The 12,404-nt window shown below is 49.0% G+C and overlaps 6 protein-coding genes across 6 annotated transcripts; all 6 read left to right on the top strand.

Annotated features, from left to right (window-relative positions):
- Nucleotides 1–567: 567 nt before the first annotated feature.
- Nucleotides 568–2,686, top strand: N7520_008335 (PPN1 endopolyphosphatase family protein; the record flags this gene model as incomplete). The annotated part of the gene is made up of 3 exons (XM_057142269.1): nt 568–674; nt 723–1,897; nt 1,953–2,686. The coding sequence occupies 3 exons, from the start codon at nt 568–570 to the stop codon at nt 2,684–2,686; spliced, it is 2,016 nt and encodes a 671-aa protein (XP_056996275.1).
- Nucleotides 2,687–4,011: 1,325 nt separating this feature from the next.
- N7520_008334 (MARVEL domain-containing protein) lies at nt 4,012–4,656 on the top strand (the record flags this gene model as incomplete). The annotated part of the gene is made up of 3 exons (XM_057142268.1): nt 4,012–4,047; nt 4,110–4,376; nt 4,438–4,656. 3 exons carry the CDS (start codon nt 4,012–4,014, stop codon nt 4,654–4,656), a joined length of 522 nt encoding a protein of 173 aa, XP_056996274.1.
- A 668-nt stretch (nt 4,657–5,324) lies between these two features.
- Nucleotides 5,325–6,152, top strand: N7520_008333 (AP-1 complex subunit sigma; the record flags this gene model as incomplete). The annotated part of the gene is made up of 5 exons (XM_057142267.1): nt 5,325–5,335; nt 5,387–5,420; nt 5,474–5,618; nt 5,679–5,953; nt 6,120–6,152. The coding sequence occupies 5 exons, from the start codon at nt 5,325–5,327 to the stop codon at nt 6,150–6,152; spliced, it is 498 nt and encodes a 165-aa protein (XP_056996273.1).
- A 551-nt stretch (nt 6,153–6,703) lies between these two features.
- N7520_008332 (RNA polymerase III-inhibiting protein MAF1) lies at nt 6,704–7,814 on the top strand (the record flags this gene model as incomplete). Its single annotated transcript, XM_057142266.1, has 2 exons — nt 6,704–6,709; nt 6,822–7,814. The coding sequence occupies 2 exons, from the start codon at nt 6,704–6,706 to the stop codon at nt 7,812–7,814; spliced, it is 999 nt and encodes a 332-aa protein (XP_056996272.1).
- A 507-nt stretch (nt 7,815–8,321) lies between these two features.
- N7520_008331 (uncharacterized protein) lies at nt 8,322–10,424 on the top strand (the record flags this gene model as incomplete). Its single annotated transcript, XM_057142265.1, has 3 exons — nt 8,322–8,378; nt 8,432–9,139; nt 9,192–10,424. 3 exons carry the CDS (start codon nt 8,322–8,324, stop codon nt 10,422–10,424), a joined length of 1,998 nt encoding a protein of 665 aa, XP_056996271.1.
- A 665-nt stretch (nt 10,425–11,089) lies between these two features.
- N7520_008330 (putative oxidoreductase, 2OG-Fe(II) oxygenase family) lies at nt 11,090–12,241 on the top strand (the record flags this gene model as incomplete). Its single annotated transcript, XM_057142264.1, has 2 exons — nt 11,090–11,470; nt 11,555–12,241. 2 exons carry the CDS (start codon nt 11,090–11,092, stop codon nt 12,239–12,241), a joined length of 1,068 nt encoding a protein of 355 aa, XP_056996270.1.
- Between the last annotated feature and the right edge of the window lie 163 nt (nt 12,242–12,404).

The following is a 12,404-nucleotide window of genomic DNA, read 5'->3' as shown; positions in this document are numbered from 1 at the left end:
CACAAACAATGATATTTCAGGTTCAATGAACCTTAGCCTCTCTTGATTTTAACATCCTGGCTAGATTGACAGTGAGAGACTAAGCGCTATATAACACTGAAGAGGGGACATAGCGTGTTCAAAAAAGTCCGGAGTGGTTCTGCATAATAATCCAGCGGTATTTATTCGGATATGAGGTGTCTTCCAAGTCTGAGTTTGACATATTGAAGGCCTTAATGGCACCTACACTAGTTATGTTGTTTATGGCCGGTATCGGCCTCTATCATTTCTAGACTATCGAACGAAGTTTTTGACACAGGCTTAATGCAAGGGGTACATCCCATCATTCATCATGGTCCATTATAAATGGCTCTAGGGCCAGGATAATCCAAATATTCAACTACTGAAGTGTATTTAGGTAACGTGCTCCTGGACCAGTCCTCTCCCCACGTGGCTTTGGAGAACGCGACTCTGGAGAATCTCAATGTTTACACTTACACACCTCATGCAGGATATCTTCTTTCTTCGCTTTATTTGATCCTGATTTTGAGTTTCCCGGAATTTGAACAAAACTGCTGTCTTTTTACCATGCTACAAGCCTTGCTTGGAATCGATGTGCCGTTGAATGCCACGGCGTCCTTCCCTGGGAACGCGTTTTACCACGCCGCGCCAGGATTTCCAACCTCTGCTTTCGCGTATGAATTTCCTGAGTGCTAGCTAGCGTAATTCTTATGAATCGATAGATCCTACTACGATTCTCCGGCCCTGCCGACGAAAGAACCTCAACCCATTATCTACGACCCAATTTTGAAATACACCTTCCCATTTGAGTTGACAAACCCTGATACTATCCCTGAAGGTCAAGATGAGCCATTCTTTCCCTCACCTCTGGCAAATTTGTCGTCAGCTGAGGAGCATGCTTTGATCGAGTCTGTGATTTTCAATGTGACCGAGGTCATCAAAAGCAGCACCTCCGAAAACCAATGCGACAGATGCAAGAGGGCTCTTGCTGCTGCCAAGCCTGCTGCCCTGTTTACTCCAACCAAGGCTCCCGAGGCCATGATCAGCTTGTGTAAGGCGTTCAAATTTGCCTCTAATAAAACCTGTGAACAGCAGTACTCTGAACATGCATTTGGTTCTATCTGGACCCAGGTCTTGGCATATGCGGACGTCGAAGGTCTTGATGGTCAGTATATCTGCTATTCGCTCAAGAATAGTTTTTGCCCTCGGCCTAATACTCGTCCCCTCGATACATCCAGCTGGTTCCCCAAGCCTAAGCCGGCCAATGCCCATGCCCCAAAGGCGAGCGGAGAACGGGTGAAGGTGCTTCACATGTCTGATTTCCACCTGGATGCTCGGTATGCGGTCAGCTCGGAGGCAAACTGCTCATCAAAACTGTGCTGTCGCAGTGACAATCACAACGATCACTCAGAGGATGAGGTACTAATTCCTGCCACCCCTTATGGAAATTTCAAATGTGATACTCCTTACGATCTAGGTCTTGCTGCTCTGCAGTCCGTTGGCCCATTGACTGGTACGGGGGAAGTTCACTACGATGAGCATCTGGCATGGACAATTTACACTGGGGACTTGGTGTCGCACGACCCTGAGCTTCAGACCTCTCATGAATATCTGGAGTACACTGAGACCAGTATCTTTCAAATGTTCAGGGAATATCTTACGGGGCCTGTATTTGTTACGCTGGGAAACCATGATTCGGCCCCTTCCAATATCGACTCTCCCCATAGTCTCCCCGGGCGTCTAGGCGAACAATCAAGCTGGAAATACGAGCACGTGGCTCGTCTGTGGCAGCATGAAGGCTGGATTAGCAATCAGACTGCAGATGAAGCGGCAACACACTATGGCGGTTACTCTATCAAAACGAACTACGGGCTACGCATCATTTCGATCAACACCGGTATTCCTTTCTTTTTCAACGTCCCAAAATTCACAATATGCTGACAGTCACATAGACTTTTGGTACAGGGCGAACATCCTCAATTTCATCAACACGACCAATCCCGATAACTCGGGCATGTTTTCCTGGATGATCAATGAGCTACAAAAGGCTGAAGATGCGGGTGAACGAGTCTGGATCATCGGCCACGTTCTCAGTGGATGGGATGGCTACAACCCACTGCCCGACCCAACAAATCTCTTCTACCAAATCGTGGACCGGTATTCACCACATGTCATTGCCAATACATTCTGGGGTCATAATCATGAGGATCAATTCATGGTTTACTATGCAAACAACGGTACCGATCGAAATGCGGACACCGCACTCTCAACTGGTTGGGTTGGACCCAGTGTCACGCCTATGACCAATCTGAACAGCGGATACCGGCTATATGAGGTCGATACTGGAGACTTCAATATCTATGAAGCTTATACCTTCTTCAGCAATGTGTCGGCTTACTCTGCTCTGCGTGAAACGGGCCCAACATTCCAGCCTGAGTATTCCACCCGCGATACATATGGTGCAGCTGCTGGGTGGGACAAGCGGGATCCATTGAACGCAACATTCTGGCATCGTGTCACCGAGGCTATGGAGACAGACCTGGATCTGGTTACCCTGCAAAATGCTCTACAGGGAAAATTGAGTGTCAAGAGTCCTGTCTGTGATACGGCGGAGTGTCAAAAGGCCAAGATCTGCTACATGCGTAGTGGAAGTGCTGGGCTGGGGTATGAGTGTCCTCAGGGGTAATTATGCATCCCTCGTGTCTTTTTGGACCAGTGTTCTGTTGGGAAATACATTGCTAACTCTTTTTTTTAAGGTACGGGTCTGTCCAGAGCCCCTTCACAGTAAAGTAGAGGGAATTTGTATGTCAGTGGATACTTCTAATCCTACTATTCGATTTCCTTTAAATATTCAAATGATCTTTCCACTACGATGTACTAGTCATCCGTATATTTGGCCAGTTCGCCATGAAGTTGGGCGCGCCTGGCTCTCAATTTCGGGAACCTACTTTAGCCTTTACAATATCACTTCTAACTACAATGTTAAATTAGGCTTTAGTTCCATGGATACCTAGTGGTTCAAATAGGTAGTACTTGAGTTGCTTGAGATGTCTTATGTATGGACCGAAAAGTTTTATCGTACTGATGAATTTTCCAACATTAAATCACGAAGGAAGTCAGATATCCGGCATGTGCATGTGGCCCTTGAACCACATATATTTGCAAGCATTTGAGCTCCGTCAGCAACGAAAGGTTCCAAACCTCAACTTCAAGAAGTTCAAATGTTTGGAGGAAATGTTTTGGCTACTTGAACAGGGCATTTGCGTATACAAGTTGATTAGAATATCATCATTCGCTGATCCATGCATACGACGCGAACGTAAACATTTGAATGACTAGGACAAAGTATTACTGTATAACCTAAAATACCGAGCCGATTATCAATAACCGGTTCCATAACTCAGTTGGTTAGAGTGTGGTGCTAATAACGCCAAAGTCGAGGGTTCGACCCCCTCTGGAACCATTTATTTTTGGCTTTTCTTTTTGTGCATCTTTGAACCCAGTCCCAATACTTGAATTCGGTTTCTGATTTTAAGTTTAAGCTCTAAGCCATACATAGTGAATAGAATAAAATGGCTTATCTTTTAAATGTGAAGCATGTATAGAACTAGGGGTAAATCCCACTTCCTGGTTGAGGATCGATTATCCAAGATCTCCAGTAATGGTACCCGCATTTTGGCCGTGTGGGGTTCTGTGACATTGAAGACTTCAGTTGGTCATGACCAAAAATTGAAGTGCAAGATTTTCATGATGCTGCCCCTCATGCGAAGCCCAATCATTGGTGCCGTCAGCTCCCGGCTGCATCGTTGGATGAATGCATGACGTAGCGAGTCTCGAGCTTTGCCTTTCTATATCGTCATCATCATCCTCCGGTCTTTCCGCTATATTTTAACCAGAACCCCAAGTCCCTTCGCTCAAAAGCTTTTTCCTAAGCTGTACGATTATCTTCTATCGTGTACCCTGTTTCTCGACATACAGAACTGCCTATAATCTCCTTCGAAATCAGCCATCATGCGGGTTGTTCAGTTGATTTTGCGTGCGTGGGAGGTATGCTACGCCTGAATAAAAGCCTAAAAAAGAAAAAAAATAACTAACCATGAGATTATCAGTTCGTATGGACTCTCCTTATCATGTCCCTCATTGGTAACATGATCAACCAGGCGTTCGCTGGTAACCCAAGCTCTGTCAACTACACAATGTTCGTGTCAGCATTCTCTATGTTTTCACTGTTCTACTTGATTCCGGCATCATGGAACTTGGACTGGGCCATCCACCCCATCATCATGATCATCGTTGACGTGCTCAACACGATTTTCTTCTTCTGTGCGGCCATCGCCCTGGCTGCGAGGCTGCATGTCCACTCATGCGGCAACTTGGTATGAGTTACACCAATTAAAACGAACGTACCCGGGAACCCACGACTAATATATGATTTAGGCTTATACCAGCACCAACGAAATCACCGACGGCTCTTTCAACTCAAAGAAGCGTTGCCGTGAGGCCCAGGCGTCGACTGCCTTCCTGTGGTTTGGCTGGGCTTGTTACATGGCCTCGACCATCATCTCCATCTTGATGTCCCGCTCGGCTACTGTGAACATGCGCGGTCGCACTGGCAGTGCCCGTCGCCCAGCCCGTCCCAGCATGGCCCAGGTCTAAGCCATGAATAGGAAGGTCTGGCCAAGGAAGTTTCCAGGTCTGGATGGCTAGAAGTGACTAGCAATTTCTCGCTATGTCTAAGCTATGCTGCCTTGAATGATCCATGTGATTGATACAATGAACATGACCATGAATGGATGGACATGTTGTTGTCAAGGTTGGATGAGGAAATAGGTACTGGTGATTGTCAGCTTGCTCCCAAATACGAAAACGAAACGGTCACTTGGGTTTCTTTTTTCGAAATGGCGTATTGGAATGTGTTACTATGATGTTTAATAATACCTGCTGGTTTAATAATTGAGCTTTCTAATCTCCATCGAATGGGAACGAGAATAATTTGCACCAAAATGTATATCTTGAGAGTTGCCAACTGGCTGACTCATGGTTGTTAGCTTGTCATTTAGCTATACTCCCATGGTTTGTAGCAAGTTGACTCATTCATGGACCGTGCGCCGAACACAGTATCAATTTGAATCTCGACCATCTCCATTTTCCTCTTAATCATCTTTCTCATCTCTTTCGATACCTACTGTTCTTTGTTAGGGCTCACTGGCTCAGCGGGGCAGCTCTTCCCCTCTGATCCACCCGTCAACAATTTCTGGATCCGCCACGGGTTTCGACACCCCTTCTCCATCCATCCCTTTCCGCTCCCAAGTCATTCCACAATCATGCCCATCAAGTGAGTCCTGGGATCTATTGCTGTGACTAATCTCTTTACTGACATTCGCAGCTACTTAATTCTCCTGTCTCGCCAGGGCAAAGTCGTGCGTCCCTCTTGTCCCTCGTGGCCCACCCTTATACCCGACCCTAATTTTAGCCGACTGACTTTTTTCTTGACCCTCAGCGCCTTGCCAAGTGGTTCACTACTCTCTCCCCCAAGGAGAAGGCCAAGATCATCAAGGATGTGACCCAGCTGGTTCTGTCGCGTCGCACGCGCATGTGCAATTTCCTCGAGTACAAAGGTGGCTTCAACCTCTATACCCCCGAGCTCCGGAACATGGATTAACGTGGATCGTCTGCAGATTCTAAGGTCGTCTATCGTCGCTATGCCTCCCTCTTCTTTATCGCCGGATGTTCCTCGACCGACAACGAATTGATCAGCCTAGAGGTGGTCCACCGCTACGTCGAACAAATGGACAAATACTATGGGAATGTGTGTGAGCTGGACATCATCTTCAATTTCCAAAAGGCCTATTTCATCTTGGATGAGCTGTTATTGGCCGGAGAAATGCAAGAGAGTAGCAAGAAGAATGTGCTACGCTGCATCAGTCAACAAGACAGCCTGGAAGACATGGAGGTGAGTCTAGCCCCCTGACAGGTGTTCATTCCTTTCTACCCCGAATGATTTCATTTGAGTAGTCTATTTCATGCAGCATGCAAGTGCTACGTGGAACTGACTATTCTTTTTTCATTCCATCCCCTTTCCTCCCCGGCGCAATCGGGCTAATGCTCTTCTGCCCCAGGTTGAGGAAGATGTGGTCACCAAGATTATGTAGTGACTTTGGACTTGTTTGGTGGATTTGGATTATACATTTGCGGTTTTGTTTGTAGCGTTTTGTTTTTTTTTTTTACTGATGAATACCAACTCTGCCGATTCAGGACACTGAGGACTTGGCGCGCAACTTGGACCGAGTTGGTCTGTGATGTGATGACTGATAACCAGAACCATGGATTGACACACCGTGAGGTCAGTGCGTGATATCACTGGTTCAGACTGGATCCACGTGACACCCGGTCGCAAATCCCCCTCTTACGACTCATCATCGCGAAGGAACAGCGAGATATTTCTCTATTCTCCACCCCCCAGCAATACCTGTCTATATACTGTTGTGGTGCCTCTTACACCTTCACCGCTGTTCCGACTCCTGCTTGCGGTTACCTCCGATCGGCAACCATCTCCGCCTCCGGCGCGACCATCCGCGCTATCTCCCCCATCTGCCCATCACCCCAGTCAACCCTGAATCGCCTGCGCTGGTAATAGTTCTACTATCCATCGTCAGTTTATTTAGAATCAGTGACTTCAGACCTTATCGCTCGGTACCTCACAATGAAGGTTCGTTGATGCTCTCCCCTAGGCTCTTGGTCGCCACGGTGACCTGATCTGATTCCACCCCCCCAATCCCCTCATAAATCGTTCATTTATACTCACACCTTGGCATAATTAGTTCCTTCCCCTGCCAGAATTTGAGGATGTCACAGGTTCTTTGAACTTTGATACAGCCGACTGTCATATTGTTGGTGCATGCGATCTGTACACCACCAAGGCTGCCCGATCCGATCGGAAACTCTACAATCATATCGAACAATCGCTGGAAGCCCAGTACGAATCAATTCTTCGACTGTCCGCCTCCTTATCTCCTCCCAACGCTCACGATGCCGCCGAGGCCTTGAACCTATCGAGATCCAGCCCCTTCGGCCCCCTGAGTGAGCACTCCAGTCGTCGGACCTTCGCCTACTTGATCGCCACCCTCAACGCCAGTCATCCCGACTATGATTTCTCGAATGTGCTGCGCCCGACTGATTTTCGTCGCGAGCGTCACTTGAAGCGGGTCATGAACACAGTCAACTCCACCCTGTACAACCTGCGACCGCGCGACTCAATCGACCTCTCCCCATCATCTCCCGCGACCCTCTCGGGATCATACAATGCTGGATACCCTTCTTGGGGTCCGCGGATGTGGAGGATTATTGACGAACATATGTCGTTGAAAGAGTGCTCGGTATACTCGTATTCGCCGGATGAGGACCCATCTGACTCCGATGACGGAGCGATTTGGAGCCTGCATTACTTCTTTTTCAATCCGCTACGCAAACGTGTTTGTTATATTCACATGCGGGCGATTCCGATTCTCAGCCACACACCGCCGGAGGAGGGCGTTGCTACGCCGACTAGCAAGCGCACGTTCGACGATGGGTACCTCACCCCCGATCTGAGTTCCAGCAAGCGTACCCGCTACTGGCTTGGAACCCGGGCCGAGTCATCACTTCGCAACAGCGAGTCCGATGATGACGACATGGGCCCATCGCAACCGTCGCATCCGATCTTGGATGAGGATGATCAATACATGCTGAGTGATGAGGAGCTTCAAACTCGCTCCGGCCACAAGGGGATGGTGCGTGCAATGAGTGAGGAGATGATGGACACGATGGAAGTCTGAGACTTGTTTTCAATTTTGCTCCGTTGACCGGTAGTTTTGGTTTTTGCTTTCCAGCTGGAGGCGTTTGGGATTCGATGGACTTGGGGCGCAATTCAACCTGCATATCTCTTATCCAGGGCGTTGGGCAAGATTGACATGCAACACGCCTCTATATTGATGTTCACTTTCGATTCGTGTTAATACATTTTAATGGTATCTGTTCAACAATTGACTTGTCAAGCCGGTGGCCAGTACCGAGACTATTTGTAGAAGCTGAAGGGTTCTGAAAAGGAGGTATTGACGGATTGGAAAATTCCCTCAAATCTACTATATGTCCAATACGCCAATATTAGAATATAACACCAGCAGTTTGACATCACTCACACCTGATCTTATCGTTGCGCCTTTTGCCTGACGCATGTATAGATTGTAGATGGTCCGTGCACCAGATGGGGAAAGCTGTCCATTCTCCCCGTCCTTCCAATCTTCCCCACCTACTTCGTTGCTTCCACTAGATCAACAACAGTTATGGCTGACGAGGAGGAGCGCATCAAAGCTGAAAAGCTGGCCGCTGCTAAGAAAAGAGTATGTTTCGTCCGATTAACCGGTGTTTATATCTAACAACCAATGTTTTGCAGGTGGCCCAGCTTCAAAAACAAAAGAAAAAGGCCAACAAGAAGACTTCTCCCGACACCGACACTCCTAAAGATGCAGAGACCAAGAAGTCTGGACCCGCGTCGACCGAAGAAACCCCTGCAGCAGAAGATAGCCAACCAGCAGAGGACCCCGCCGAGAAGCCCCAGGATACTGCAGAGACCAGCACTGAGCAACCGGCCGATCCGGAGCCAGTCGCTACAGAGCCAGAAGAACAAGAAAAGCCCGAGGAATCTACAGAGTCCCCGACCGAGCCCATGCCCCCAGCACCTGGCTCTCCAGACCCAGACGCAGAGCCACAGCCCGCTCGACTGGATACCCCCCGAGCTGGCCACGGCCGCGCGCCATCCCTGTCAATTCAATCGAAGATGCGCTCATCATCATTCCGCAAGAATTCTGTGTCGCAAGGCAGCCACTCTCCTCCAGTAACCCTCAAATCGCCCCCGCCTTCACTACCACCCCTGACCGGTGATGGAGATTCCGTTCACGAAGTGTTCCGGAAACAATCAACACGGATTGAAGAATTGGAGAGGGATAATAAGCGTATGGAGAATGAACTCAGCGATGCGACGGCGCGCTGGCGGAAGACGGAAGATCAATTAGAGGATCTCCGGGAGGCCAGCGTGGATGGGGCGGAACTGAAGGAGAAATTAAAGGCGGCAGAGGAGAAGGTGGCTGGTATTGAGTCATTGGTATGGTTCAAATTGTGAGCGAAAGAAGATCCTGGACTAATGGTTGGAACAGAAAGAGGAAATTGCATCGCTACAACGCCAAAACTCACAGCTTCAATCCCGGTCACACCGCAACAATGCAAGCGTCTCGGTACCTGGGCCATCGGAATCACCTCCAGCTGACCTTGTGCGCCAGCTGGAGTCTAAATCGGCCACGATCGAGGCCATGGAATTGGAAATTTCAAACTTACGAGCTCAAATAAACTCCCATTCGTCCTCTGACAGTGCGCATGAGACCCAGGTCGCGGCGTTGGAAGAAAAGGTGTCCCAAGGCCAGAGTGCACTCGAAAAGTCTCAACGTGAGTTGGCAGACACGAAACAAGCTTTGACCCGGGCTTCAGAAAAGGCTGTCAAAGAAGGCGTGGACAAGACGTCCACTGAGACCCTTATTAAGTCCCTAGAGCGGGAAATCGAAAGTCTTAAGAACGAAAAGACCGAGGCCGACAAGAAGATTGAAATGCTGGAAAAGAAGCTTCAGGCCATGGGAAATCTGCACAAAGAATCAGAAACACGTCATCAGACCAAGCTCCGCGAGAGTGAAAAGTCAGAGAAAGAGACTGCCGTACTCCGCAAAAAAATAGGCAGCATCGAGAACGAGAATCTCCGGCTCCGCGAAGAGATCGACCGCATCAAGAAACGTGACGCTGGAGGAACCGACGACGATGCCCTCGACGAGCTTGAGGATGAGGAACGCCAGCGTCTCGAGCGCCGCATCCGCGAGCTGGAAGGCGAAGTCTTTGACCTACGCCGCGGCGTCTGGGAAGAGAAGCGACATGAACTCACCGGCCAACCCTTCGACGAGAACCCCCAGTACTCCACCGGTGATGCCGCCAACGCCTTTGACGACGTCGATCTCGTCGGTGGCCGTCCCGACCACGCCCGTCGCCGTAGTATGGCGTACCAGCAACAACACTCCTCCTTCTCTACTGTGTTATCCAGTGGACTTGCCGCGTTCACGGGTAACAGCCCGAACCGTGCACGCGCCGGCTCCTCTAACCCGCCTCACCCGCATCCCGCAACACGCGGCAGTCTCGAACTGCTGTCAGAAGAGAATCTGGAAGATGAGTTCGATGAAGCGGAATTCAGCCGTGCCCAAGCCGAAGAAGAAGCGCGCAAGCGGGTCGAATGGGTGCGTGAAATCAAGCGCAAGCTTCGTGACTGGAACTCATGGCGCTTGGACCTGGTTGACAGTCGTGCTGGTGCTGAGGGTGCTGGTGTGGGAATGGGTGAAATCTTTGAGGTTTAGGTTTTGGGTATGATGGGCATGTGGTGGACGCGGCGCTTTTGAATGTTATATTATACCATCTTGTCTACCATACGGATATCTGCAATTAAGGATTATAAGCTATAATGCTGGACTATTATAGAGGGCATTAGTGAGTAGAGTTCCAAACCCACTACCTGAGTTCTCAGTCCTCTACTCAGTCTTCCGAGGTCCTATAGCACTGTCTGTATCTCTTATCATTCCACCTAGTATCAAAGCCCCAAGGCCAACTGTTTACTTCAACATGGGAATACTCACCGCAAATGAGCATGCAACCATGAAGAAACCCAAACATGATCACCTGCACAGCATGAGAGCATATCTGATTTTAGGGAAAGAATTCCAGCCCGCTTAGTTGATTGCCACTAGACTAAGCCAGTGAAGCCCTGAACAAGTGGACCCGCGTGTTTTGCCATCATGGAGACACTCTCCATATGGCAACTAGACGCCAGCATGACCAAATTGACTATGCCTTTCCTTTTTGATAGCAGGTCTTTACACTAAAGCGTGTAAATATATCTACGGCATGATCGCATGGACACCTCGGCTACCCCATATCCCCGCACTTCACGACATGTAAAGCTGACCCCAAAGCCGCTCAAACTCCATGAAAAGAGTTCGCAACGTACACTTGTCAGCCCAACACAATGCAATCTCGAAATCTTAGTGATCTCAAAGTGGATTTCCCCGACCTCCCACCATTTCCCACGGATATACCCACAGCGCCTCTCCTCCGGCTATCCCTCGGAAAGCTACTAGCAGGGAAGACAACGGAAATCAATCGCCTCTTCACAGCATCTGTGGAGATAGGATTCTTCTACCTAGACTTCCAAGACTGCCAGCTGGGGAGTTCCGCACTTGAAGATGCGGACAAGTTGTTTGGAGTTGGCAAGGAGCTATTCGAGCTCAGCTTAGAAGAGAAGCAGAAGTATGACTTTAGCGAACAGAACTCGTACTTTGGGTACAAAGGGCAGGGCGCAGCATACGTGGATAAAGAGGGGAATTTGGACCGGAATGAATTCTATAATGTGAGCTAAACCTCTCCTCTGGGCAACATCATGCTATCCTTTCAAATCCTATCAAGGCCCATGGCTCAAGACTAGAGAAAACAGATCTCCAAAGACGACATCTTCGGCTTATCAGACCAGATCCCCGCCCCAGAACTCCTCCACCGAAACAGAAAGCTTATTGAATCTTTTATGCGGAGCTCCCATAGCATCGTAACCCTGATCCTATCGATCCTTAACACCAAACTGGGCCTCCCACCGAACACATTACCAAACATGCACCGCCAAAACGCTATAAGTGGCGACCAAGTCCGCTGGGTTAAAGCACCACCGCAACCCATAAACGACAGAAGAGTCGCGCTAGGTCAACACACAGACTTCGGCTCAGTAACGGTCCTCTTCAACCGACTCGGCGGTCTCCAAGTCCAAATGCCCGGAACAGACGACTGGGTATACGTGCGTCCATTACCAGGACACGCGATAATCAATCTGGGTGATGCTATGGTGAAGTTCAGCAATGGACTTTTGCGTTCGAATATTCATCGGGTTATTGCGCCGCCTGGGGCACAAGCGGAGTGCACGCGGTATAGTCTTGTTTACTTTGCAAGGCCTGAGGATGATGTTGTCTTGCGGCGGTTGGAGGGAAATGCGATTCCTCCCTTGGAAGGAGTGGAAGAGGAAGTTAGTAGCAAGCAGTGGATTCTTCGGAGGGCTTTGGGGAAGAGGATTAATCTTGGTCAAGTTGATTTTGAAAAGTCGGCAGGGACGGAGGAGATTAGTAGGAGGAAATAGTTCAACCTGCTACAGTCTCAAGTAACCTACAAATACTCACCTCTCAAATGAATCCCTCTGTAAATCTGTAAATATGAGAATGAGGCTTTAATTAGTTGAACCTTGGAAGCTGTTGACCATAGGTGGGGCTATCCAACCCCACCAAATCAAGCGTCAACGTCAT

This window comes from Penicillium odoratum (genome assembly GCF_028828045.1).
Source record: "Penicillium odoratum strain IBT 22623 chromosome Unknown utg000005l_segment0_segment0, whole genome shotgun sequence".
NCBI lineage: Eukaryota > Fungi > Ascomycota > Eurotiomycetes > Eurotiales > Aspergillaceae > Penicillium > Penicillium odoratum.
This window is presented reverse-complemented; position numbering and strand designations above follow the sequence as displayed.